At 37.1% G+C, this 27,894-nt stretch overlaps 1 protein-coding gene across 1 annotated transcript in view; it reads left to right on the top strand.

Moving 5' to 3' along the window:
- The first annotated feature begins 4,167 nt into the window (after positions 1 to 4,167).
- Positions 4,168 to 27,894, top strand: part of RHAG (Rh-associated glycoprotein) — a 39,871-nt gene continuing 16,144 nt past the window's right edge. Inside the window, exon 1 of the mRNA XM_006860616.1 lies at positions 4,168 to 4,321. Coding sequence (XP_006860678.1) covers positions 4,168 to 4,321 — 154 coding nt within the window. The remainder of the gene's footprint in view (positions 4,322 to 27,894) is intronic.

Below are 27,894 nucleotides of genomic sequence, written 5' to 3'. Positions count from 1 at the left end.
GTGCTATTGAGTTGGTTCTGAGTGATTCTGTATAGGGTTTCTGTGGAGGAGCTGGTGGGTTTGAACTGCTGACCTTGTGGTTCACAGTCCAGTTGCTGATCCTAGAGCACCCAAACTGACATGAATTTCAAACATGTTAATGCTCCATACTAGCTAAATATCACATTGAAATGGTCATCAGTTAGAAAAAATCAAAGCCTCAGAAGTTTCTTGGTACTAGGGGGATATTTAAATTGGGTCTTTCATAGGCTAAGATTTTGAGCTGTGCGGAAGTGTCTATATAGGTTTAGATTTAATATTTTCTGAAATATTCCTTCAACTGAGATTCCTATCATGTCAGTATTAACATGATATGATGACTGAAAATCTCCTCAAATTTGCAACCTCCAAATTATTTGAAATTGATCCATACAAATGTATACATGTTGGCATTGTTTATTGATATTTATTCTTCAAGAATGTCTTATTTTATAAAATTTTAAGACGTGCTCTGCTTAATTTACTTGAGGAATATATCACCCCAGCATATTATTAATAGCCCACACTCACCATGCTATAATTTTCAACTAGAAAAAGGAAAAACATCACTCACGTCAATACGAAAATTCTATAAAATAATTGCATCTTTTAAGAAACTTAAAAAAAATTTCTGCACACACACACACAACACAGATGCCATATTACATGTTTCTAAGGCATCTAAGAGAGGCAGGGAATATAGTGTCTTACACAAAATTATTAATGGGGTATAATGTTCTTAGAGCTGCTAACCTCAAGGTCAGCAATTGGAAACTACCAGCCGTTCTGCAGGATAAAGATGAGGCTTTCTGCTCCTAAAAAGATTTACAGCCTCGGAAACCCTGTGCAGGGTCACTATGAGTTGGAACTGACTCCATGGTACTTAACAACAACAACAACAATGTTCCTGATCTTTTTCCTGTTATAGTACTTTTGAAGTAAACTTATCAGAACTATGCCACAAGTACATTTTCATACTCTCAATAGGAGATGGACTAGCCTATGGCAAATATTAAAAAATTTAAAAGCTTTGAGCATTCAAAAATATGCAAGTATCAGTGTCTTATCTGAAGTCTCACAAAGAATGATGGTAATATAGTATATTATTTTTTGAGGATTAAGTCTGAAATTGAGGTCTCTGATAACTGGTTTCATTTTATTCTCAATCACCCCAGCTGTTCCCAAATCTTTCTCTTTTGCCTCTGAAACATTTGTGGAAATTGCCTGCATAATTGATCACATTGCTCTGAATTACATGCCAAAAAAAACCCCACTAAATATTTGTATTGTTGTTAAATGCCATCGAGTCAGTTCCAACCCATAGTGATCCTACACTGGGTTTCCGAAGAGCGAATGCTGAGCTTGAACCACCGACCTTGTGGTTCAAATTGACTTTGCAGTCCAGCACATTAGCACACAGCACTGCACCAGGACTTCAAATATTTGTGTAACATTGTTAAATAGATTTTTAATGTTTACACCAATCTAAAAATAGAATTCATCCAATAAATTTTTGGAATAAAGTTTTCATAGTTGAAACATAACATTGTTAAACGGTGGACAGTCCATTCACATACTTGCTGATTTATTTCTTTAGAAGCTATTAGGTTTCAAAAGCAATGCCAGGATGTTGTTTTATGGAACCTTTGGAATATTAAATATTGGTTCACAACATGTGGAATTTTAAACCAAAAAATTTTTTTAAATTGTGAAAGTGCATTTTTGATGAGTAACACATTTTGAAATGATTTCACATCATTGAGGCCATCTTCTTTTAAGTTAAATTTTCTTAAGAATCAGGTTTTAATGTAACATGCAAACCACTTTTGCTTTAGCCTTTGAGCAGTAATTGTCAAGTGCTTTTGTATTTGAAGTTTACTTTGAAAACCAATAAACAGTGCTCAGAAGTTTATAGATAGACTTTCAAACAGCTAATGGAATTGTTTAGTCATGGAGTCTAAAAGTAAAGTACTTAGTTTTAAAGTACACTATAGTTTCTTAGAGAATAGAGTAATATTTCCTATTTGTTGATGTGCACACGCTGCCTGTTTTATGAAGAAATGTTTAGCATTGCCCTCTCTGTCAGTTCTGTGCATAACCATTCACCAAACATTGCTGCTGTGGTTTCTTAAAGAACAAACCCTTTGCTGTGCTATGATGCATTGTTATCTTGTTGCTTAACAGACAAGTTTATAAGGAATTATATATGTGTGTGTTAATAAACCCTTTGTATAACAAGATATCAATTTAGACATGAGGAATGTGTGTAAATGATCATTTGCCTCTTTGTTGTTTTTGTTTTAAAACTGGTTGTTACTGGTCTGGTTGTTACTATCTCTAAAGCTTCTGTGGTTTGTATGACATTATAGTTAGCATAAGTAAAGATCCTGGTCTATTAGGGGCCAGAAGGTATTAGAAACTCCACCAAACACTTTGTAGATACATTAGTGCTGAGACTCTGCCACCTGAGGTACACTGATAAAATGTGGTGGCAAATAGACCAAGTTCTGGAAGGAAAAAAAAAAAAAAAGTGTGTCATATTTTCTGGAAGGCCCCTCTGTTCCAATAGCCTTATCTTTGACAAACAACTTGCTTAAGGCTCCGCCTGGTTTAAGTGGCTTTCCATTAATTCAAACTGGGTACACTCCCATGGGCCCAACGGCTAGGACACTAATCAAGCGGGATCTCTTGAACCCAGACACAAGTCTCAGTTCCCTGCCTTCCTCCTCCTCTGCTCCAACTTTTATGTCTCTAACTCTGACTGCTCTTTTGTAGCTACTGCAAATGTGAATTTTAAGGAAACATGCTTGAGACACCTTTCTTGGTAAGGTTTTGGAGAGTGAATATTTTTAATATTAAGACTCTTCTCCACCTTAACCAAGTGATCAATGTTAACATCACCAATAATAAGACATCATCATTATAATATTGGAGTCCTGGTGTGATGCTGAGGGTTAATGCACTGGACTTCAAGGTCAGTTTGAACCACAAGGTCGGCAATTCAAGCTCACCAGTCACTCCTCAGAAACCCTATATAGGGTCTCTATGAGTTAGAACTGTCTTGATGGCACTTAACAACAACATTATAATATTGATGCCATGTACCCACTGATACGATGCAATGAGAAGGGCACTTCATCTCTGTAGTACTCAACCCATGAGACAACATCAGGCAAACTCAAATTGAGAGACAGTCTACAAAACACCCAGCTAGCACTCTTAAAAATAGTAAAGGTCATGAAAGACAAGGAGAGACCAAGAAAAAAGAAAAATTAAACATATGACCAAATGCAGTGGGGACTCCTGGATTGGACCCTGGAAGGAACAACAACAACAAAAAAGAACATTAGTGGAAAAGTCTAGAATTTGCTAATATAATTGAACCAATGTTATTTTTCTAGCTTAGTAACTATACACTAGTTATGTTGGATGTTGATATCAGAAGGATATAAAATTATTCAGTATAATTTCAATATAAAATTATTGAAAAATAATTTTTTTTGATCTTTATTATTATATAGGTTAATAGGTTATAGTACTTTTGTAGCACAGAACAGTTTCAATGACCTTATTGTTTAAAAGGATGTTTTCATTTATAAAATTCACTGTACTTGAGAAGGGATGCAGAAAATCTAACAGAATGCCAAAAGTATCCATAGCACAAAAACATATTAAGAGTCCCAGGTTTAACAATGTAAAAAGTTCCTTGTGGGAAGGAGAAAACCCTTTTTTCAACAGATTCCATGTGACAGCCAAAAGTGTTCCAGCTTTCTCCTTGGAGAGAGTAGTTAACTAAAGCCTAAGGTTTCTTTTTAGAAATAAAATGTTAGTGAAGCACCTAAGGAGAATCACTGAATTTCATACCAATATTGGTAGCTCAGTAGTCAAGCCCTCAGCTGCAAACTGAAAGGTTGAAGATTTGAACCCAACATTTAAAACAGCCATTAGGTTACAAAGCATAATGTTCCTAAGGGGTGGGATGTTTGAAACACCATTGCCTTTTTTTTTTTTTTTTTGCCTTTTTTTTTGCCAAGTCATTCAAGTGCCTTGAACATTCAACCTAATTCACATACAGATCAATCCCTCTGTTCTTATCAAACTTTCACAGCCTGAGAATCCCTCAGTGTGTCTCTGGACTTTGCTGCAAACATGAGGATCAAATTCCCTCTGATGGCCATTGGCCTGGAGGTTGCCATGATTGTTTTATATGGACTATTTGTTGAGTATGAAACGGATCAGAGCATTCAGCAGTTCAACATCTCCAAGCAAGTACACATGGAAAAATTCCTTGATTTATATCCTTGTAAGTAGGCAATCTACTTCTTATTTTACATTTTTGGGTTGTTTCGATTCTTAGAAAAAGCTGTCTTAGAAAACACATGAGCTCCTTGTAGAATTGTTGTTGTTGTTAAGTGCATCAAGTCGGTTTCCACCCATAGCAACCCTGTATAGGGTTTCCAAAGTGTAGCTGGTGGGTTTGAACAGCTGACCTTGGTAGCTATGTGTTCCTGCTGTGGCATGTGGTCTTCACTTTCTATTATGTATTTGGATAGAATCTATGTCTACTGTGATATCAGAACAAGAAACTGAAAACAAAAATGGTCAATTGTTTGTGTTGTGAACCTGCTGTTTTCTCTTTAGTTGATCATTAGTTCTGTAAGATATAAATATGTCTCTTTCTATCTCTCTTTCTCTCTCCCTCTCGCTCTCTCACACACACAAGCCAAAGAGAATTTTGGAAGACAGAATGAAAATAAAATAAGTGCTGAAAGAAGATCCTGAATTTCATGTGGGGCTCCTAGGGCATATATAAAAAACAGATGTTTACACTGACAAAAGAAGTTAATCAAGTTTTAGATGAAAAGGATATTCTTGGGGTTCTATATTATTCTAAAAGAAGCAATTTTTTCCCCACTATGATTACAAAAAAAAGTGTGAGTATATACATATATATATTAAGAGGAATGGTGACTAAGGAAAAGAAGGAATTTAGTTTCAAGTTAGGAAGGGCAGGCTATAAAATATATCATATAACAATAATAACTACCATTACTGAGTGCCTGTTAGAGCCAGGCACATTCTAACCAGGGAAAGAAGGATTAATATATCCTCATTATATAGGTGCCTCCTGTTTGTTTGTTTAATAAAGCTTAAATAAGTTGTTTTTAATTGTAGTAATATTTATTTTGGAGTCCTGGTGTGGCACTGTGGGTTAATGCGCAGGACTGCAAAGTCAATTTGAATCACAAGGTTGACGGTTCAAGCTCATCAGCCACTCCTTGGAAACCCTATAAAGGGTTTCTATGGGTCAGAACCAACTCGATGACACTTAAGAATAAAAACAACAATGTGTATTATAACTTCTACAGCTTCTTGAGTGATTTAATATAATTATTACCCACATATTATCCACAATTATGACCTAGAGTTGCTAAGTGACTTCATCAAAATGTACAATTGTAATTTAAGGGCAGAATGAACATCCTAACTCAGGGACAAAGACTGGAACTCTAGTTCTCCTTACACTACATCCATGTCTAAGAAAGACCTAGATAAAACATGTTTTATCATTTGAAAGTTAGTTATCACACTTGAACAGCACAGAATTCTGCTCAACTTCAATCCTACATGAATAAATTTTACATGTTTCTTCACTCATTTATTTAATCAAAATTTTTGTAAATACCAAATATATCTGCATAAAACTTAATTTTAATGGTATGCCTTTAGTCTAAGATCTAACAGTCTGACACACATACAATCAAGAGCTGCAATATAGAATGAGAAATAAAATGCCAAAAATGTGATTTTAAAACTCATGTTATTCAAATAAAAATATCTTAAAAACTTCAAAATTCATTTTCATAATTCAAGCTGCCTCTCTAAGTTATGGGACAAAGATCCTAGGGGATAAATCTTCAACTCAGAATCTGGGGGTAGAAGGGATCAACTGTTGAGTTGATTATAACTCATAGTGGCCTTGTATAGTTTTTCCCAGGCTGTAATATTTACGGAAGCAGAAAGCTTCATCTTTATGCCTCAGAGTGACTTTTGAATTTGAACTGCTGACCTGTGGTTAGCAACCCAATGTGCAACCTGCTTCTTAATTGAGCTACTAAATATGGTCATTTTTTCACATCACCTTTGTAAATCTACTTGTAAGGAATGTGGAAGTTCATTCATTTTATCATTGATTTCTTGTTGTTAGATGCCATCCAGTTCTGACCTAGTGACCCTATGTACAACAGAGCAAAACACTGCCTGGTCATGTACCATCCTCACAATTTTTGTTACATTTGAACCCATTGTTGCTACCACTGTGTCAATTCATCTCATTGGGGGTATTTCTCTTTTGTACTGACCCTCTTTTTACCAAGCATGTTGTCCTTCTCCAAGACTTGTCCCTTCTGTCCAAAATACATGAGACAAAGTCTTTCTGTCCTACTTTCTAAGGAGCTTTCTAGTTCTACTTCTGGTAAGATAGATTTATTTGTTCTTCTGGGAGTCCATGCTATGTACAATATTCTTTGTTTTCAACATAATTCAAATGCATCAGTTCTTCAGTTTTCCTTACTCATTGTCCAGCTTTCACATGTATATAAGGTAATTAAAAATACTATGGATTGAGTCAGGTGCAGCTTAGTCCTCAACAAAAAATCTTTAATCGCTAACATTTTAAAGTGGTATTATTTAGTAGATCTCCCCAGTACAATATGTCATTTTGTTTTTTGACTGCTCCTTCCAGGACCATTGATTGTGGATCCAAGTGAAATGAAATCTTTAACAATTTAAATCTAACATCAGAACAATACCCGTAGTTCTACATTCTCTTGTGAATCCAGATTGAATTTCTGACATCTCCCTGTTTATACTGCTGCAACTGTTGTGGGATTATTTTCAGTTATCAAAATTGCACTTGCTTGTGATATTAACCACATTACAAAATGATTTCTGCATTCCATTCAGTCACTTATTTTGGAATGGGTACAAACTTGGATCTCTTTCAGTTACTAGGCCAGGTAGTTGTCTTCCAAATCACTTGGCTTAGAGGAGTGCCAACACTGCTGCAGCAATTTGTTGAAACATCTCAATTGGTACTCCATCAATTCCTGGAGCCTTGTTTTTCATCAATGTTTTCAGTACACTTTGGACATCTTCCTTCAATACAATCACTTTTGATCTTATAGTAAATCTTGAAATGATTGAACATTGATAAATTCTTTTTGGTACAGTGACTTTGTGTATTCGTCCCATCTTTTTGTTGATGTTTTTCAATCTTTCAATAATTTGTCCAGGTTGCTGTTGTTAGATGCTATTGAGTTGGTTATGATTCATAGCAACCTTCTGCACAACAGAATGAAACTCTGCCTGGTCCTGAGTAATCCTCATAATTGTTGCTAAACTTTAGCCCATTGATGCTTCCACTGTGTCAGTCTCATTGGGGGTCTTTCTCTCTTCTGCCAACTTCCCACTTTATCAAATATGACGTCCTTTTCCAGGCACTGATCCCTCTGGATAATATGTCTGATATATGAGAGACAAAGTCTTGAAGTCTCACCATGCTGACTTCTAAAGAGAATTCTGGCTGTACTTCTTCCAACAGAGATTTGTTTATTCTTCTAACAGTCCATAGTACTTTCAATATTCTCCTCCAACACAACTCAAATGCATCAATTCTTCTATGGTCTTTCTTATTCATTGTTAAACTTTCATATATATTAAGCAAATGAAAATGCCATGACTTGTATCAGGAGCACCTTAATATTCAAACTGACATCTTTGTTCTTGAACATTTTAAAGAAGTCTTGTGCAATAGATTTGCCTAATGCAATGTGTTTTTAAATTTCTTGACTGCTTCTTCTATAATTGTTGATAGTGGATTCAAGCAAAATGAAGTCTTTGACAACTTCAATATTTTATCCATTTATCATGATGGTATTTATTAATCCAGTTGTGAGGATTTTTACTTTATTTATACTGAGGTACAACCCATACCAAAGGGTCTGGTCTTTGACCATCATCAGTAAGTATTTTAAGTCCTCTTCCATTTCAGCAGACAAGGTGTTATCTGCTATTGCAGATTGTTACTAAGTCTTATTTCAATCCCACTGCTACTACATTCTTCTTCACATAATCCCAATTCTAGGATTATTTGCTCAGCATACAGATTGAATAAATACTGAGAAAATACTTTCCTGACACACACTTTTCCTGATTTTAAACCATTGTTTAGTGTCCCCTTGTTCTGTTCGAACGATTGCCTTTTACTCTAAGTGATCACAATTAAGTGTTCCTCAATACTCATTCTCTTCAATGTTGTCCATAGCTTGTCATGATCCACACAGTCAAAGCCTTTGCATAGTTAATAAAGGACAGATAAACATCTTTCTGTTGTTCTCCGCTTTCAGTCAAGATCCATCTGACATCAGCAATGATATCCCTCGTTACACCTCCTACTCTAAATCCTGTTTGAACCTGTGACAGTTTTCTGTCAACGTTCTGCTGCAGTTGTTTTTGAATTATCTTTACCAAAATTATATATGCATGTGATATTAATCATATTGTCCAATCATTTCCAAATTCTGTTGTATCACCTCTCTTTGGAATGGGCAAAAATGTGGATCTTTTCCAATCAGTTGTCCAGGGCGCTGTCTTCTAAATTTCTTGGCATAGATATCTTCCAAATTTCTTGGCATAAATTCATCAATTTGTTGAAATATTTCAATTTGTATCCCATCAGTTTCCAGGGCTTTCTTCTTTGCCAGTGTGTGCAGTGCATCTTGGACTTCTTCTTTCATTATCATTGGCTTTTGATCATATGCTAGCTCTTGAAATGGTTGAAAACTGACCATATCTTGTTGATACAGTGACTATGTCTATTCCTTCCATATTCTTTATTCGTTTTCGAAATTTTTATTGTGAATTGAGTAAAAGTTTACAGGGCAGATCATCAGTTTTACTCCTTCCAAATTATTTTGATGCTTTCTGAATAATTCGAAATTTTGCCTATAGAATCCTTCAATATTTCAAGTTTAGGTTTGAATTTTTTTTTTTTCAGTCTTTCAGCTTAAGAAATGCTGAGCATGTTCTTCCCTTTCGGTTTTCTAACTCCCGATCTTTGTATATTTCATTATAGTATTTGACTTTGTCTTCTTGAGCTGCCCTTTGAAATTTTCTATTCAGCTCTTTTACCTCCTCACTTCTTCCATTTGCTTTAGCATCTCCATGCTGGAAAGCAAGTTTTAGTGTTTCTTCAGACATCCATTTTGGTCTTCTCTTTCTTCTTTGTCTTCTTAATGACCATTTACTTTCTTCCTGTATTATGTTCTTGATGTTATCCCACAACTCTTCTGGTTTCCAATCATTAGTGTCTAATACATTAAATTTGATATTCAGATGATCTCTAAATGCATGTGGGATATGTCATATTTTGGCTCTCATGGACTTGTTTTGTCTTCAGTTTCAACCTGAACAGCAATTGATGATCTGTTTCAGAGTCTGCAGCACCTGACCTTGTTTGGGCTGATGATATGGAGCTTTTCCACCATCTCTTTCCACAGATATAGCCAATTTGATTTCTGTGTATTCCATCTGGTGAGGTCCATGTGTCTTTTATGTTGTTTTGAAAAAGTATTTGCAATGAACAAACCATTGGTCTTGCAAAATTCTGTCATTCACTCTCCAGCATTGTTTCTATCAGCACGGCCTTATTTTCCAACTATTAACTCTTGCTCTATGTTTCTAATCTTTGCATTCCAATCACCAGTAGTTATCAATACATCTTGATTGCATGCTTGATCAATTTCAAACTGAAGAAGTTAGTACAATTTAATTTCATCATCATGGGTTTTAGTGATTGGTACATAAATTTGAATAATTCTGGTAATAACTGGTCTTCCTTGTAGATGCACGGATCTTATCCTAACACAGACAGCATTATACTTCAAGACAGATCTTGACATGTTCCTTTTGATGATGAATGTGATGTCATTCCTCTTCAAATTGTCATTATTGGTATAGTAAAGCATATGATTGTCATATTCAAAATGGCTAACACCAGTGCACTTCGGCTCACTGATGCCTAGGATATTTATTTTTATGCATTCCATTTCATCCTTGAAAACTTCTAATTTTCATAGATTCATATTTCATACATTATAGGTTCTGATTATTGGATGTTTAAAGCTGTATCTCCTCACTTTGAGTTGTGCCCCATCAGCATATGAAGGTCCCAAAACTTTTTCTCCAATCACGTCACCACAACCAACTGTATATATTTTGAGGAGTCAGCTCTTCTCAAGTTATATTTTGAGTGTTTTCCAAATTTAGAGGCTCAACTTTCAGCACTATAACCGACGATATTCTGATGCTATTCAACATGTTTCACTATTCACTATGTGACAGTACTTCACAGATACTCATAATAAGATTTTCAGTGGCGATTCAAAATGAGGATGCCTCTCCTTCTTCCTACTCTGTCTTATTCTGGAAGCTCAGCTGATACCTGTCCATCATGAGTGTGCCCTGCTGGTATTTAAAATACTTGTGGCTTAACTTCCAGCATCACAGCAACACACAAGTTACCATGTGTATGACAAACTGATAGGGTGGTGGAATTGGTCCACAGAATCCAATATTGAAACTCTAGGTTTGATTTTTTTTTTTTTTTTCAGACGCTTTTAACTTTAGAAATGTCAAGCATACACTTTCCTTTGGATTTTCTAATTCCAGGTCTTTGTACATGTCATTATAATACTTCACTTTGTAGACTAACGCTTCTCTTTCAAATTTTATGTTCAGCTCTTTCACTTCATCCTTTCTTCTGGTTGATTGTTGTTGTTGTTGTTAGGTGCCATTGAGTCATACTTGTCTTCAGTTTCAAACTGAATAGCAATAGCGACTCTAGCTACCCTATGCATAACAGAACAGAACACTGCCCGGTCCTGGGCCAACCTCATAATTGTTGCCACGTTTGAGCCCATAGATGCTACCATTTTCCTGATCCATCTCGTTGGGGGTCTTCCTCTTCTTCTCTGTCCCTCCACCTTACCAAACATGATATCCTTCTCCATTGACTGGTCCCTCCTGACAATATGTCCAAAGTATGAGAAATGAAGTTTGGCCATCGTGGCCTCCAAGGAGCACTCTGGCTGCACTTCTTCCAACACAGATCTGTTTGTTCTTTTGGCATCCCATGGCACTTTCAATATTCTCCTCCAACACCATAACTCAAATGCATCAATTCTTCTATGGTCTTCCTGATTCACTGTCCAACTTTTGCATGCATATGAGGTTATTGAAAATATTATGGCTTGGGTCAGGCACACTTTGTCCTCAAGTTGACATCTTTACTCTTCAACACTTAAAAAAGATCTTGTGCAGCAGATTTGCCTAATGCAATATGTCGTTTGATTTCTTGGCTACTGCTTCCATGAGTGTTGATAGTTGATCCAAGAAGAATGAAGTCCTTGACAACTTCAATCTTTTTTCTCTTGATAAGAATGTTGTTTATTGGTCCAGTGGTGGGAATTTTTGTTTTCTTTACATTGAGATACAAACCATACCGAAGGCTGTGGTCTTCTATCTACATCAGTAAGTATTTCAAGTCCTCTTCACTTTCAGCAAGCAAGGTTGTATCATCTGCATAATGCAGGTTGTTAATGAGTCTTTCTCCAATCCTGATGCCATGTTTTTCTTCATATAACCTAGCTTCTCAGATTATTTGCTCAGCATACAGGTTGAATAAATATGGTGAAAGAATACAACCTAATCGTACACCTTTCTTAATTTTAAACCATTCAGTGTTCCCATGTTCTAGTTGATTAGCTTCTCCATATTGCAGAGAAAATTTCAGACCTTCTTCTGACATCCATTTTCATCCTTTCTTTTTTCCTTTCTTTTTCTTCTTCCTTTCTTTGTGTAAGAAATTCATGATGTTATCACACATCTACCATTGTCTTCAGTTACTATTGTCTAATGCATCAAATTTGTTCTTGAGATGGTCTCTAAACTAAATGGAATCAGGATAAGCACTGGACTGTGGTTCATAAGGTCAGCAGTTCAAAACCACCAGTGACTCCTGAGAAACCCTATACAGGGTTGCTATGAGTTGAACCTGACACATTGGCACTTAACAACAACATACTCAATATATTTTGATTTTCATAAACTAGTTTTGCTTTTCTTCATTTTCAACCTGCACTTGCATATGAGCAATTGATGGTCTGTTCCACAGTCTGTCCCTGTTTTTATTAAGCTGATTTTATTAAGCTTCTCTATTGACACTTACCACATAGTCAATTTGATTTCTATATAATTCATCTGGTGAGGTACATTTGTTAGCTGACTCTTAAGTCATTGAAAAATGGTATTTGCAATGAAGAAGTTCTTGGTCTTGCAAAATTCTATCATGATATCTCCAATATAATTTCTCTCACTAAGGTCATATTTTCCAACTACTGATCCTTCCTCTTTGTTTTCAGCTTTTGCATCTCAATCACCAGAAATTATTAATGCATTTTTTGCATGTTTTGTCAATTTCAGAATAAAGCAAATGCTAAAGAAATGACCCAATTTCTCCAGCATTGGATTTAGTGGCTGGTGGGTAATTATGAATAATAATAGTATGAAATGGTCTTCCTTGTAGGCGTATGGATATTATCCTATCACAGACTGTGTTGTATTTCAAGATAGATATTGAAATATTCTTTCTTGATGATGAATGTGATGTCATTTCTCTTAAATTTGTCATTCCCCGTATAGTAAACTATATGACTGTCCAAATCAAAATGGCCAATACCAGTCTATTTCAGCTCACTAATACATAGGATATTGAACTTTATGAGTTTCATTTCAGTTTTGATCATTTCTAAATTTCCTAGATTCATACTCCATTAATTCTACATTCTGATTATTAATGCATGTTTTCAGCTGTTTCTTCTCATTTTGAGTTGTGTCACATCAGTGAAAGTAGGCCCCGAAAGCTTACGCCATCCATGTCATTACAGTTGACTCTACTTTGAGGAGGCAGCTCTTCTTCAGTCATATTTTGAGTCCCTTCCAGCCTGAGGGGCTCATCTGCTGTCACTATATCAGACAATTTTTTACAGCTATTCATAAGGTTTTTCAGTGGCTAATTTTTCAGAAATAGTCCCACCTATTCCTCTTCCCTAATCTGTCTTAATCTGGAAGCTCCATTGAAACCTGTCCACTCTGGTGACCCTGCTAGCATTTGAAATTCTGGTATTGAAATCCTGTATTAGATAACATTACTGTATTAGTGTTGTGATTCTTGTATGTGATAATAATATTGTGGTTATGTAGAGAAACATTCTTTGGTTTAGGATAGTCATGCTAAAGTGTTTGGTAGCAAAACATCTTCTTACTTTCAAATGGCCTAAAATAAAAAAGATTATAAACATACATACACATACCTGTATAGAGAGAATACAAATATTGGAAATGTTGTTGTTGTTGTTAAGTGCCGTCGAGTCGGTTCCGACCCATAGCGACCCTGTACAGGGTTTCCGAGGGTGTAAATCTTTACGGGAGTAGAAAGCCTTAACAACTGATAAATTAAGGTTGAATAAGACATAGGTGTTCATTGCAATATTTGCAATATTTGTCAAACTAAATATTTGGTATAGTAAATAAGATACCACCTTAAAGTTGCTATTCTCTGGGAAAAGAAGAGTTCAGAACACAATCCCAGTGGTTCAAACTGAAATGGAAATTCGCTAATGATAAATATTTACATGGAGTCCTGGTATGGTGCTGTAGGATAAGCACTCGACGACAAGGTCAGCGGTTCAAACTTACCAGCTGCTCTTTGGAAATCTTATATAGGGTCACAATAAGTCGGAACTGACTCAACGCACTCAACAACAACAAAACTATCTGCATATATAGCAAACTTTCCTTGAAAACCCAGAACTAATAGAAAGAAAAAAAAAACCTTGAAAGAAGGAATCTAACCCATCTTTAATTGGAGAGTAAACTGAGCAGTTCTTGTCACTTAATCTAAAAAGCATTTTTTTTTTCTTCTGAATACAACACAATTGTTCCAATTAGATGGACTCTCAGTGACCAGCAGCGATCAATATGTTCATGCATTACTGAGCCTCGGATTTCTTGAAAAGATACAGGTTTCAGATTATCAAAGTCAAGCCAATCTCTGGTTCCTACCTTCAAACTTGTATTGACTTTCTCCTGAAGGAATGGGTGATTGAGTTGGTCTATTTGAATAAATGATAATCAGGTATGCAGAGTAAATGAAATACATATAATAAGAGGAAACATGCACAATGTTACAGCTGTGTCCAACAACACTGTATGGGAATGTGATTCTTGAAGGATATATAGAGATTTGTCAGGCAAGTAAGTTTTGAATATGAGATGCAGAAGGTATCCTAGGCAGTGGACATATATAGGAAATAGAGAAAAAGGATGGCTTTGTTTCACTTTGTTTGGGGTAACAGAGTTTGAATTGGAATAATCAGTTGAATTGTAAACACATTATCGAGGTTTGCAAGATATCTTACTGGATAATAAATATGGAAGTAAAACAACAAAAAATCATAAACTAAAATGAATCTTACTAGTCCTGGTGTGGTGTATCAGGTTAAAGCACTGGACTATAAGGTCAGTTTGAACTGCAAGGTCAGAAGATCAAGCTCACCAGCAGCTCCTCAGAAACCCTATACAGGTCACTATGAGTCAGAACCAACTCAATGACGCTTAACAATAACATACTAATGAGAGAGATGAAGATGATGATAATTGTATCCTGGAAGGTTCTGTTTCTCAACCTCAAATCCAAATCTTTTCTTACAGGCAAATTTAGTACAAATTTTAAATCATTATAAAAGCTATAAGTACTATTAATGATTGCTTTATTTATTCTAGGTACTGTGCTAACACAGTATTGAATTTGCATTCATTGTCTAATCCTCAAACTAACACTGAATATGGATTTTAAGAAAAACACCTGTTATTAGATTAACATTTGTGAGATTAAGCAATTTATTCAAATCAAATGGTTAATATATAAAAAATATCAGTGGGATTCTCAGTTTCTCTGCCTCCAAAACCTATATTTTATGAACAGCATTGTTTATCAAGTAGGAATTTAGACTACATCTGCTTACATGGACTCATGGTGGTGCTCTAAGATAAACACTGGACTGTTAACCACAAGATCAGTAGTTCAAACCCACCAGCTGCTCTGTAGGATTCAGATGAGGCTTTCTGCTCCCGTCAAGATTACAGCCTCAGGAAGCCCATGAGCCAGAATCATTTTGATGGCAATGGATTTCTGGCTACATGGACACACAGTCTAAAACAGATTTGCCAAAAGAATTTTGACACCCACTAACATCAGCCAGAAGGAGCTCTGATAGTGTAGTGGTTACAAATCGGGCTGTGAACCTTAAGGTCAGCAGTTTGAAACTACCAGCTGTTCCATGGGAGAAAGATGAGGCTCTCTGCTCCTATGAAGATTTTACAGCATCAAAAACCCTGTACAGGGTCTCTATGAGTCAGAACCAACTCCACAGGACATAACAACATCAACAACAACATCACTCAAATTTAAAGGACAAGAATATATTGCTTGTGGGATAATGAGTTTATTGAATAAAAACAAGAGGAATGATAATTCCTTATAATTCTTTATAAAAAATATAACAAATTGCAGAGTTTAATGAAAATGCCGAAGATTCCTAAATAAGGCACTACAGATTTACAATGGAATATCATATATACCCGCCATGGGCTAATGCGCTGGACTACAATCAGTTTGAACTGTGCAACGCTCGAGACTCAAGCTCACCAGCTACTCCTCGGAAACCCTATACAGGGTCACTATGGGTCAGAACCTACTCAATGGCACTTATCAACAACAACAACAACAAATCATGTATACAGATGATAACATTATTCCTAAGAAAGCTAATGAAAGGTTCAAGCTCACCAGTCACTCCTTGTAAACCCTATACAGGGTCACTATGGGTCGGAACTGACTCGACAGCACTTGACAACAGCAACAAATGCCCCAGGTGTGGGAGAAAGATGTAGCAGTCTGCATCAGAAACTCTGTGGGGCAGTTCTACTCTGTTCTCTAGAGTTGCTATCAGTTGGAACCATCTCAGTAGTAACTGGTTTGGTTTCTTTTTATGGCTCAGACTGAAGTAAATAAAACAAAGCCCTTGCCCTGATGGAGTCTTATAAACCAAAACCAAATCCACTGCCATCACATGGATTCTGACTCAAAGCAACCCTGTAGAACAGAGCAGAACTCCATAGGATCTTCTAGGTTGTAAATTTTACTGTATAATCTTTAGAGTTGCTATTGTTATCATCCCATATTAGGTCACTCTTAAAAGTATACAAGGCAGACATTCTTTACTATTGTTGTTGTTGTTAGGTGCCATCAAGTCAGTACTGACCCATAGCGACCTTAGGCACAGCAGAATGAAACACTACCCAATCCTGGGTCAACCTCACTACTGTTGCCATGCTTGAGTCCATCGATGTTTCCACTTGGCCAATCCATCTCACTGGGGGTCTTCCTCTTTTTCTCTGACCCTCCACCATACCAAACATGGTATCCTTCTCCAGCGATTGGTCCCTCCTGACAATATGTCCGAAGTATGAGAAATGAAGTTTGGCCATCCAAGGAGCACTCTGGCTGCACTTCTTCCACACATATCTATTGGCTCTTTTGGCAGCCTATGCCACTTTCAATATTCTTCTCCAACACCATAACTTAAAAGCATCAGTTCTTCTACAGTCTTCCTTATTCACTGTCCAACTTTTGCATGCGTGTGAGGTTATTGAAAATGCCATGGCTTGTGTCAGGTGCACCTTAGTGCTCAAGCTGACATCTTTGCTCTTCAACACTTTAAAAAGGTCTTGTGCAGCAGATTTGCCTAATGCAATACGTCGTTTGATCTTGAGTGTTGATAGTTGATCCAAGAAGAATGAAGTATTTAACAACTTCAATCTTTTCTCCATTGATAAGAATGTCGTTTATTGGTCCAGTGGTAAGGATGTTTGTTTTCTTTATGTTGAGATGTAATGCATACTGAAGGCTGTGCTCTTTGATCTTCATCAGTAAATGTTTTAAGTCCTCTTCACTGTCAGCAAGCAAAGTTGTATCATCTGTATATCGCAGGTTGTTAATGAATCTTCCTCCAATCCTGATGTCACGTTTTTCTTCATATTACCCAGTTTCTCGGATTATTTGTTCAGCATACAGGTTGAATAAATATGGTGAAAGAATTCGACCTTGTCGCACACCTTTCTTAATTTTAAACTATTCAGTGTTTCCCATGTTCTGTTCAAACAACTGCCTCTTGGTCCATGTACAGATTCCTCATGAGCACAATTAAGTGTTCTGGAATACTCATACTTAGCAATGTTATCCAGAGCTTGTCATGGTCCACACGATAGAAGGCCTTTGCTTAGTCCATAAAGCACAGGTAAACATCTTTCTGATGTTCTCTGCTTTCAGCCAAGATCCACTGGCCATCAGCAGTGACATCCCTAGTTCCACGGCCTTTTCTGAATCTGGCTTGAACCTCTGGAAGTTCTCTGTCAATGTATGCTTGCAGCCGTTTCTGTATTACCTTTAGTAAAACCTTACTCTCATGGGATATCAAAGATATCGTCTGATGATTTCCGCATTCCATTGGGTCACCTCTCTTTGGAATGGGCACAAATATGATCTCTTCCAATCAATCGGCCAGATAGTTGTCTTCCAAATTTCTTGGCAGAGATAAGTAAGTGTCTCCTGTGCCGCCTGACTTTCTTGAAAAATTTCAATTTTTATTCTGTCAATTCCTGGTTCCTTGTTCTTTGCCAATTCCTTCAATGCACCTTGGACTTCCTCCTTCAGTATAATTGGCTCTTGATCATATGCTATCTCTTGAAATGGTTGAACATGAACCATTTCCTTTTGGTACAGTGACTCTGTATATTCCTTCCATCTTCTCTTGATGCTTTCTGTATCATTCAATAATTTGCCCAAAGAATCTTTCAATAACAAAAGTCGAGGCTTGAATTTTTTTCTGCAATTCTCCCAGCTTGAGCAATGCTGAGTGTTTTCTTAGTTTCTTCTCTTTCTGCAGATGTAGTAAATTTTATTTCTATGTATTCCATCTGGTGAGGTCCATGTGTATAGTTGTCTCTATGCTATCTAAAGAAGGTATTTTAAAATGAACAAATCATTGATTTTGCAGAATTCTATCATGAGTTCTCCAACATCATTTCTATCACCAAGGCCATATTTTCCAACTACTGACCTTTCCTCTTTGTTCCCAACCTTTGCATTCCAATCACCAGTAATGATGAATACATCTTGATTGCATGCTTGATCGATTTCAGATTGAAGAAGTTGGTTCAATTCTATATCATCCTCACTGGCTATAGTGGTTGGTGCGTAATTTGAATAATAGTGGTATTAACTGGTCTTTCTTGTTATTGTTGTTGTTGTGAAGTGCCGCTGAGTTGGTTCCGACCCATAGTGAAACTGTATAGGGTTTCCAAGGAGCAGCTGGTGAGTTTGAACTGCTGACCTTGCAGTTCAAACATCTTTGCTGTCTGGCGCATCAACCCACAGTGCCACACCAGGACTTGGTCTTCCCTGTAGGCACATGGATATTATCCTACCACAGACAGCATTGTACCTCATGACTGATCTGGATATATTCTATTTGACAATGAATGCAACACCATTCCTCTTCAATTTGTCATTTTCAGCATAATAAATCATGTGGTCGTTAGATTCAAAATGGCCAATACCAGCCCTTTTCAGCTCACTAATGCCTAAGATATCGATGTTCATGCGTTCCATTTCATTTTTGACAATTTCCAATTTTCCCAGAGTCATACTTCATACATCCCATGTTCCTATTTTCAGTGGATATTTACAGCTCTTTCTCTTCATTTTGAGTTGTTCCCCATCTGCAAATGAAGGTCCCATGAGCTTTTCTCCCATGGGCTTTACTCCATTCTTGTCATCATGGTCAACTCTACTTTGAGGAGATAGCTCTTCCTCAGTCGTACTCTGAGTGCCTTCCAACCTAGGGGCTCATTTTCTGACACTATATCTGACAGTGTTTTGCTGCTCTCCATAAGTTTTTCAGTGACTAAATATTCGGAAGTAGTTCATCACTCCTTCTTCCTAGTCTGTCTTTGTCTAGAAGCTCATCTGAAACATTCTTTACTAGTTAAGCTAAACTATTATTTGGTTTTGAGATGACTTCAGAAAATATTTTTGGTTTAAGGTTTAAAGATTAATTTAGAGCAATAGTTTCGGGGTTCTTGATCAGTGTGATACATCCCTAAAATGTGAAGGGAAAAAATTTATTTCAGCTAGGAAACCAGAACTGTAAGAAAAATGTAGGATTCTAATATCTTGAGGTCTGCAGTTCAAACCCATAAGGTTCCTCAGAAACCTTATACAGGGCCACTATGAATTACAACCAACTTGACAGCACTTTACAATAACAACAATACCTTGAGTAATTTCATTTTTATATTTTTCAATATCCCAATTCATTTTGTTACTAATTTTTAGGACAATGTTTGAAATAAAAATATTGTGTACTCTGGCATCAGGTAGTAGCACGGAAGAGAAGAAAGAAAACTGGAAATCTTATTCCATTCAACTTCAATCTTAGCTCCAAACACAGATCAGAATCTGTCTGATTAAACAGAAAATGTATATTTATCTAGCTAATATTTTCTCATTTGGTCTAAAACTTTTAAAGATAAGTTTTATAGCACTCTGAATCCTTAAAGATGTAGTCTGATGTATGTCAGAGTTTCTTAGCATCAGTGGTATAAACATTTTGAACCAGAATATTCTTTGTTGAGGCACATGTCCTGTGCATTGTGAATGTTTAGCAGTATCCCTGGCCTTCCAGTAGCACCAACCACCAACCAAAAACATCTTCACCATCACCTAATGTTCTCTAGAGGGTAAAATCAACACTTGTTGAAAATCACTGATTCTTTAAACTGGTTAGATAATCTCCCCACAGTTCAAATAACTAAAGAAACCCCTTTTTCCTAGACAAAAAGGATACTTCAATGCTTCAATAGCAGAGCCTTCCATGGCAAAACTAAGCCCCTTTGCTGATTCCCACCTGGAATGAAATATAATGCACAATCCTAATTGTTTATAAATCTTTGTATCTGGATCTTTTATTCGTAGTCTTTATTTGTCAAAAGCATTCACAACTTTGTAAGCATTCCTTAGCAACTTGAATAGAGGAGGTTTTAAGCCCTCTTGTGGTGAAAAGCAATAGCTAAACTTAGACCAGAGTATCTTTTACCATACTTTTTCAGTGTATATGCTGAGCAAATAATCCGAGAAACTGGATTATATGAAGAAAAACATGGCATCAGGATTGAAGGAAGATTCATTAACAATCTGCGATATGCAGATGATACAACTTTGCTTGCTGACAGTGAAGAGGACTTGAAACATTTACTGATGAAGATCAAAGAGCACAGCCTTCAGTATGCATTACATCTCAACATAAAGAAAACAAAAATCCTCACCACTGGACCAATAAACAACATTCTTATCAATGGAGAAAAGATTGAAGTTGTTAAATACTTCATTATTCTTGGATGTCAGCTTGAGGACTAAGGTGCACCTGACCCAAGCCATGGTATTTTCAATAACCTCATATGCATGCAAAAGCTGGATAGTGAATAAGGAAGACCATGGAAGAATTAATGTTTTTGACTTATGGTGTTAGAGGACAATATTGAAAGTTCCATGGGTTGCCAACAGAACCAACAGATCTGTGTTGGAAGACGTGCAGCCAGAGTGCTCCTTGGAGGTCAGGAAGGCCAAACTTCATTTCTCATACTTCGGACATATTGTCAGGAGGGAACAGATGCTGGAGAAGGATATCATGTTTGGTAAGGTGGAGGGTCAGAGAAGAAGAGGAAGACCCACAGCGAGAAGGGTTGGGAAAGTGGCAGCATCAGTGGGCTTGATTGTGGCAACAATTATGAGGTTGGCCCAGGATCAGGCAGTGTTTTGTTCTGTTGTGCATAGGATCGCTATGAGTCGGTACCAACTCAGTGGCACCTAACAAGAACAACATGGGAAAAAAATGGGGCACAGTCCATAAATGAAATTCCTCCCACCTTATCAAGTGTCCGTTTTTTTATGAAAGTAGAGGAAGACGGAACTTAAAAAAATTTTTATTTCCAGTGTGAGACATTGCAAGATTAGTGTTTGTTGCTATTTTTCTAATTTTTTTTAATAAGCTAAGTACTGCACACCTTGAAATTAGTTAACATTAGAAGAAACATCAGCTCTTTAAGAAAAAGAAAGGCATGATTAGGAAAATAGCGGACTATGATAAAAAGAAATAAGCAAAGTAAAATAAAACTGGGTTCTTATTTTTATTCTAGCTTTGTGAATATGTATATATAGATCACTAACTTCTTTGGGCCTTAGTATTCAAATAAAAATATATTTTGTATATAAAATAACGCAAACATTTGAACTAAAAGAGATTCTGTACAGCATCTAATACAAATCTTCCTTTAGAGTGAAAATTTAGTCTTAGAGATCATTAGTGAAATAGCTGTGTTCAAGTCAGAATCAGTTCATTAAATCTTCATATATGTCACAGTAGAATTGTGTTACATAGGGTTTTTAGTGGTTGATTTTTTTGGAAGTTATCACCAGGCCTTTCCTCCAAGGCTCCTTTGAGTGGTGTCAAACCTCTAACCTTTTGAGGAGCAGCCAAGCATGTTGTTTGCACTACCCAGCTAACCAATAAAAGCTTTCGTATACTCTAATAGTGCTTACAAATCGGACTGCTAATCTCATGGTCGGCAGTTCGAAACTGCCAGCTGTTCCGCGGAAGAAAGATGAGACTTTCTGTTCCTGTAAAGATTTACTGCCTTGGAAACCTTGTACAGGGTCACTATGAGTCGGAACCAACATGACGGCACTTAACAGCAACAATAATATCCCTCCATTTTTTTCTACAATCAAAACCAAATGTTACTTACCAAAATTCTATGGTGGTAAAATGATTTCAAAAGAAAGTTGACTATGTATGACTACCTGGTGTGGCACTGTAGGATCAGCACTGGACTTTGAACCACAAGGTCCGCAGTTCAAATCCATCAGCTGCTCCTTGGAAACTCTAACAGGGTTCGGATGGAGAAAAGATTGAAGTTGTCAAGGACTTCATTCTTCTTGGATCAACTATCAACATTCACGGAAGCAGCAGTCAAGAGATCAGATGATGTATTTCATTGGGCAAATCTGCTGCACAGGAACTTTTTAAAGTGTTGAAGAGCAAAGACGTCAACTTGAGGAGTAAGATGCGCCTGACCCAAGCCATGGTATTTTCAATAACCTCATATGGATCATAGAAGAATTGATGCCTTTGAGTTGTGGTGTTGGAGGAGAATACTGAAAGTGCCATGGACTGCCAAAAGAACCAATAGATCTGTTTTGGAAGAAGTGCAGCCAGAGTGCTCCTTGGAGGCCAAGATGGCTAAACTTCGTCTCTCATACTTTGGACATATTGTCAGGAGGGAACAGTCTCTGGAGAAGGATGTCATGCTGGGTAAGATGGAGGGTCAGAGAAAAAGAGGAAGACCCCCAACGAGATGGATCGGCCAGGTGGCATCATTGATGGCATCAGGTGTGGCAGCGGTAGTGAGGTTGGCCCACGATCGGACATTGTTTCATTATGCTGTGCATGGGGTCGCTACAAGTCGGTTCCGACTCGATGGCACCTGACAACAACAACATGAATTAGAACTGACTCAATGGCACCTAACAATAACAATATATTTCAAAAACCAAAACAGAAACCAATAAGTTGAGGTTAGTAGTTAGTGTTGTTGATCTCCTGTCAGCAAGTCAAATAAAATTCCAATTCTTCAGGCCCCTGGGTAGCTAGAGGACACGTTGGGACATCCAGAACTCTGACTTCGGTGAGATTGGCTGCCAGTCTGCTATCTCACAGACGGAGACAGCCTCAGAGTTACTGGAGGAGCTGATTTTCAGACATTTGTTGATTCCTTTCTTACCTGCTTCACATTCCTTACTAGAAGGAGGCTCTGATGAGCAACAAAGTGGCCAAGAGGTTCAATGTATGAATGAGATAGCAAGAGTGAGCAGTATTATTATATGTGCCAGAATCATGATGAATTTGGTCTACTTTTCTGATGTTCTTCATTCTTATATTTGCTGCATCCACACAAATGTTATCCTGTCTTCTAGACCACCAAAGAACCCTTCTGACTCAATCTATTAAACCAAATTATTTATCACCAAAGGTAATATTTCAGGGTAAGACCTCATTCCTTTAAGGGACACTTTTCAAATGTTGTTGTTAGGTGTCATTGAGTTAGTTCTGACTCAGAGTGAATCAATGCACAACAGAAGAAACAGGGTCCAACACTGTACTATCTTCACAACTATTATGTTTGAGTCCATTGTTTCTACCATTATGTCAATACATCTTGTTGGAGCTCTTCCTCTTTTTCACTAACCTTCTTTTCCAAGCGTGATGTTCTTCCCCAAGGACAGGTGGGATATCCTAACAGCATGTCCAACGCACAAGAGTCTAAAATCTCACCATCCTCCCTTCTTCCAAGACTAAGATGTTTGTTCTTTTGGCAATTCATGGTACTTTTAGTCTTCTTCTCCAACATCGTAATTCAAATGTATCATTTTTTTCACCTCATATGAGGCAATTGAAATACTGTGGCTTGACTTCCGGTGAAATGGCAGACGAGCAGACACCCTACACAGACCCTCTACAACAAAGATACCCAATAAAACAGATACATAGGATAATCCTGAAACCCTGAGCTTCAGAGGAAAGGTTAGAGAAGCTGAGCAGGGGTGGAAAAAGAAGTCTGGCAAACACACTGCCTGCTAGGCACCTCATGGCCAACGTGAACATTTTCAAGTAGCTTTGGAGAGACAGACAGATATGAACCTGACGGCACAGATTCTCCAGTGATTTATTGAATGTGGAACTAATGATCTGTTCTGTAAACCTTCACTCGGTTCGCAATAAAAAGTTTAAAAAGAAAGAAAATGTCAAGGCTTTAGTCTGGCACACCTTAATCCTCAAGGTGACATAGTTGCTTTTTAACCCTTGAAAGGGTAATTTGCAGCACATTTACCTAATGCAATACATTGTTTGATCTCTTGACTGCTGTTTCCGTGAGTATTGATTGTGAATCCAAGCAAAATGAAATTTCTGACAACTCTAATCTTTTCTCCATTATCATCATATTATTTATTGGTCAAGTTGTGAATATTTTCATTTTCTTTACTTTGAGGTTCAATCTATATTGAAAGCTGTATTCTTTGATCTTCATCAATAAGTAGTTCAAGCCCTCTTGGATGTGTTTTCCTCGGTTGTTTAAGCTTGATAAAATCTGAGTGTGTTCTTCCCTTTTGGTTTTCTAACTCCATGTCTTTTAACATTTCATTATAATATTATACTTTTCTTCTCAAGCTTCCCTTTGAAACTTTCTGTTCAGTTTCTTTCCTTCATCATTTTTTCCAATAGCTTTGGTTTCTGTGTTCAAGAGCAAGTTTCAGAGTCTCTTCAGGCATCCATGTTAGTTTTTTCTTTCTTTCCTATCTTTAAATGAGCTTTTGCTTTCTTCATGGATGCTATTCTTAATGTCATCCCACAACTATTCTGGTCTCCCATCACTAGTGTCTAATGCATCAAATCTGTTCTTGAGATGGTCTCTAAAGTCAGGTGGGGTATACTTAAGGTCATATTTTGATTCTCATGAATTTGTTTTAATTTTCTTCAGCCTGAATTTGCATGTGAGCAATCGATGGCCTGTTCCACAGTCGGCCTCTGACCTTGTTTTGGCTGATGATACTGAACTTCTCTATTGTCTCTATTGTCATATGCAACTTCCCTATTATCTCTTCCCACATATATAGTCAGTTTAGTTCCTGTGTATTCAATCTTGTGAGGTTCTCATGTTTAGTTGCCATTTATGTTGTTGAAATAAGATAATTTCAATGAATAATGTGTCGTCTTGCAAAATTCTATCATGCTATCTCCAGCATCATTTATATTACCAAAGCCAAATTTTCCAACTACATGTCTTTCCTATTTGTTTGCAACCTTTGCATTCCAATTATTAGTAATTATCAATGGATCTTGATTTCATGCTGTATCAATTTCAGACTGGAGAAGTTCATAGCATTCTTAAATCTCATCATCAACACTGGCTTTAGTGGTTGGTGCATAAATTTGAGTAGTAGTATTAACTGGTTTTCCTTGTAAGTGTATTCATATTATCCTATTACAAACAGTATTGTATTTCAAAATAGATCTTGAAATGATTTTTTTATGATGAATGCAATGGCATTTCTCTTCAGTTTGTCATCCCGCATAGTAAACCATATGATTGTCGGATTCAAAATGGTCAAAACCAGTCCATTTCAGCTTACTAATGCCTAGGACATCAATGTTTATTTGTTCCATTTAATTTCTGATGACTTCCAATAAGCCTAGATTTATACTTCATACATTGCAAATTCCAATTATTAATGAATGTTTTTAGCTGTTTCTGCTCATTTTGAATTGTGCCCAATCAGAAAATGAAGATCCTACATGATTCATGTCAATTCTGTTTTGAGGGGACAACATTTCCACAGCCCTGTTTTGAGTACCTTCCATTCTGAGGGACTCACCTCCTGGCACTATATCAGACAATGTCCCATTGCTAGTCATAAGGTTTTAAGTGCCTAACCATTGAGAGCTCTCGCGGAAGACAGATGAGGCTTTCTACTCCCGTAAAGATTTACACCCTCGGAAACCCTGTACCGAGTTGCTATGGGTCGGAACCAACTCAACGGCATTTAACAACAACCATTGAGAAATGGTGTACCTCTCTAGTCTAGAATCTCCACCAAAATCTGTCCACCATGGGTGACCCTGCTGGTATTTAAAACGCCATTGGCATAGCTTTCAGCATCATAGTAACATACAAGCCACCACAGTATGGCAAACTAACAAATGAGCAGTAGCTTTTCAAATAGTCATCAAAATTCTGCAGGGGGCCATTTTCAAATGTTGAGCACCTTTTGCAAGCCAGCATCTTCATCTCATCTGAATGTAATAACTGCCACATTGAATTACACCTGTGTAACAAAGTTTTTAAAAATGTAAGTTGTGGCAAGGAAGAAAATCAGGAAAGGCTTATTAAGGCAGGTGAATCCCATAGGAAAATTGTTGCTGGTTGAGTTCTTCAGGATATAGACATTAGCCTAAAGGAAACGAATTAAGGAGCTTTCTTAGGATCAACATTTGTGTTACAGGGAGTAGACACAGGGAGTAGGCCTCAGCTGGCCCCAAAGGAAGCTTTGAAGCTGAAATGGGTCTTTACCTGGGGCAAAGGGTCTTTCAAATGAATCAGTCATTAAATGCACAACCATGGGGAAGGTTGTAACCTTGAATAACAGAAGAACAATTCCCAGGAAAGACTGAGAGCTGAGAACTGTCACCTGACAGCATCTCTAGCAACAAAGGTAAAAGGGACAAATAAAGGTAAAAGGTGCTTTAATCTGAAAAGGGAGTCTGGGTAGTACAACACAGCACCCTTTAGAGTAGACAAGCTGGAATGGAGCCCCATAATCTCCCATTCTCAACCATGCTGCCACTTAAGACCGATGGTACAACTAAAGCTTCAAACCAGTTCATTTGGGGTCTAACCCTTGTTGAGAATTCTCATTTCCACAAAAGATATACTGAGTCCGAATTTTCTGTTTAACAAGTTCTCCAGGTGAATCATATGTACACCTGAGAATCACCCGGACATCTATAGGAATCACTTGGGAATCCATAACAATCAGTTTCCTCTGGGACATTTTTCCAGGCCTATCTTTCCCATTACCTGTTTCCACTGAAACCTCTGACCACAATGGCTAATGCTAATTTAGCACTTAAATATTTTATTTTTTGTTCTCTGATTCTGCATTTATTTCTAACTTGGTTTCAGTTTGCTTTGCGTATCCATTAGGATGGATCGTATGAAATTGCCAAACATTTTCCACTTAAAAAATCAGCAATTTTGCATGGTTCGACAAGGTAAGTTTTCTAAGGGAAAAGTCTGCATTTCCTCTACCTATTATTTAATTATGTGTTTTAATTGTATCATGTTTTATCACCTACAAGTCCTCCCACACAGGTAATCTCACTCAAGACAACCCTGTGAAATAGGGCCTTTTCAATCTTGCAGATGAGACACTGGAACGCACATAGAATAAGTGACTTGCCCAAGGTCATACAATTCTTTATCGGAATCGGAGGATCTGAGCTCAAATCTTCAGATATCAAGTTTAATAGTCTCATCTCAATAAGAAAACTATCTTCTTTGTGTTTGTTTGCTGCTTCATAATTTATAAAGTGCTAACAAAGAAGTATCCTATGTACATCAAATCATAATCTGGTTAGTTTTCCAGGAAGTAGGCCTAGTGGCACAGTGGGTTGAGCACTTGTCTGCTAACCAGGTTCAAACCTACCAGCCACTCTGTGAAAGAAAGATGAGGCTATCTGCTCCCCAAAAGATTTAGAGTATCAGAATCCTTAAGGAGCAGTTCTACTTGAAATATGAGAAATATGAGCTGGAGTCAACTTGATGTCAGTGAGTGGATAGTGTGAGTAGGTTTATTATCCATAAATAATAACTGATATTATTTATGATTCATAATTTATAGGTGGAGATTTTAGCTCATTCATATATCCATCAAACACTTAGTGCTCCTCCTCCCATATGCAGACCATTATGGCCAATTCTGTGGAGTAAAGGACAAATGTGATCTAATCCTTTTGATCA

The sequence above is a fragment of the Chrysochloris asiatica genome, unplaced genomic scaffold (genome assembly GCF_000296735.1).
Source record: "Chrysochloris asiatica unplaced genomic scaffold, ChrAsi1.0 scaffold00038, whole genome shotgun sequence".
Classification (NCBI taxonomy): domain Eukaryota; kingdom Metazoa; phylum Chordata; class Mammalia; order Afrosoricida; family Chrysochloridae; genus Chrysochloris; species Chrysochloris asiatica.
Note: the sequence above shows the minus strand (reverse complement) of the source record. Positions and strands in the feature narration are given on the sequence as shown.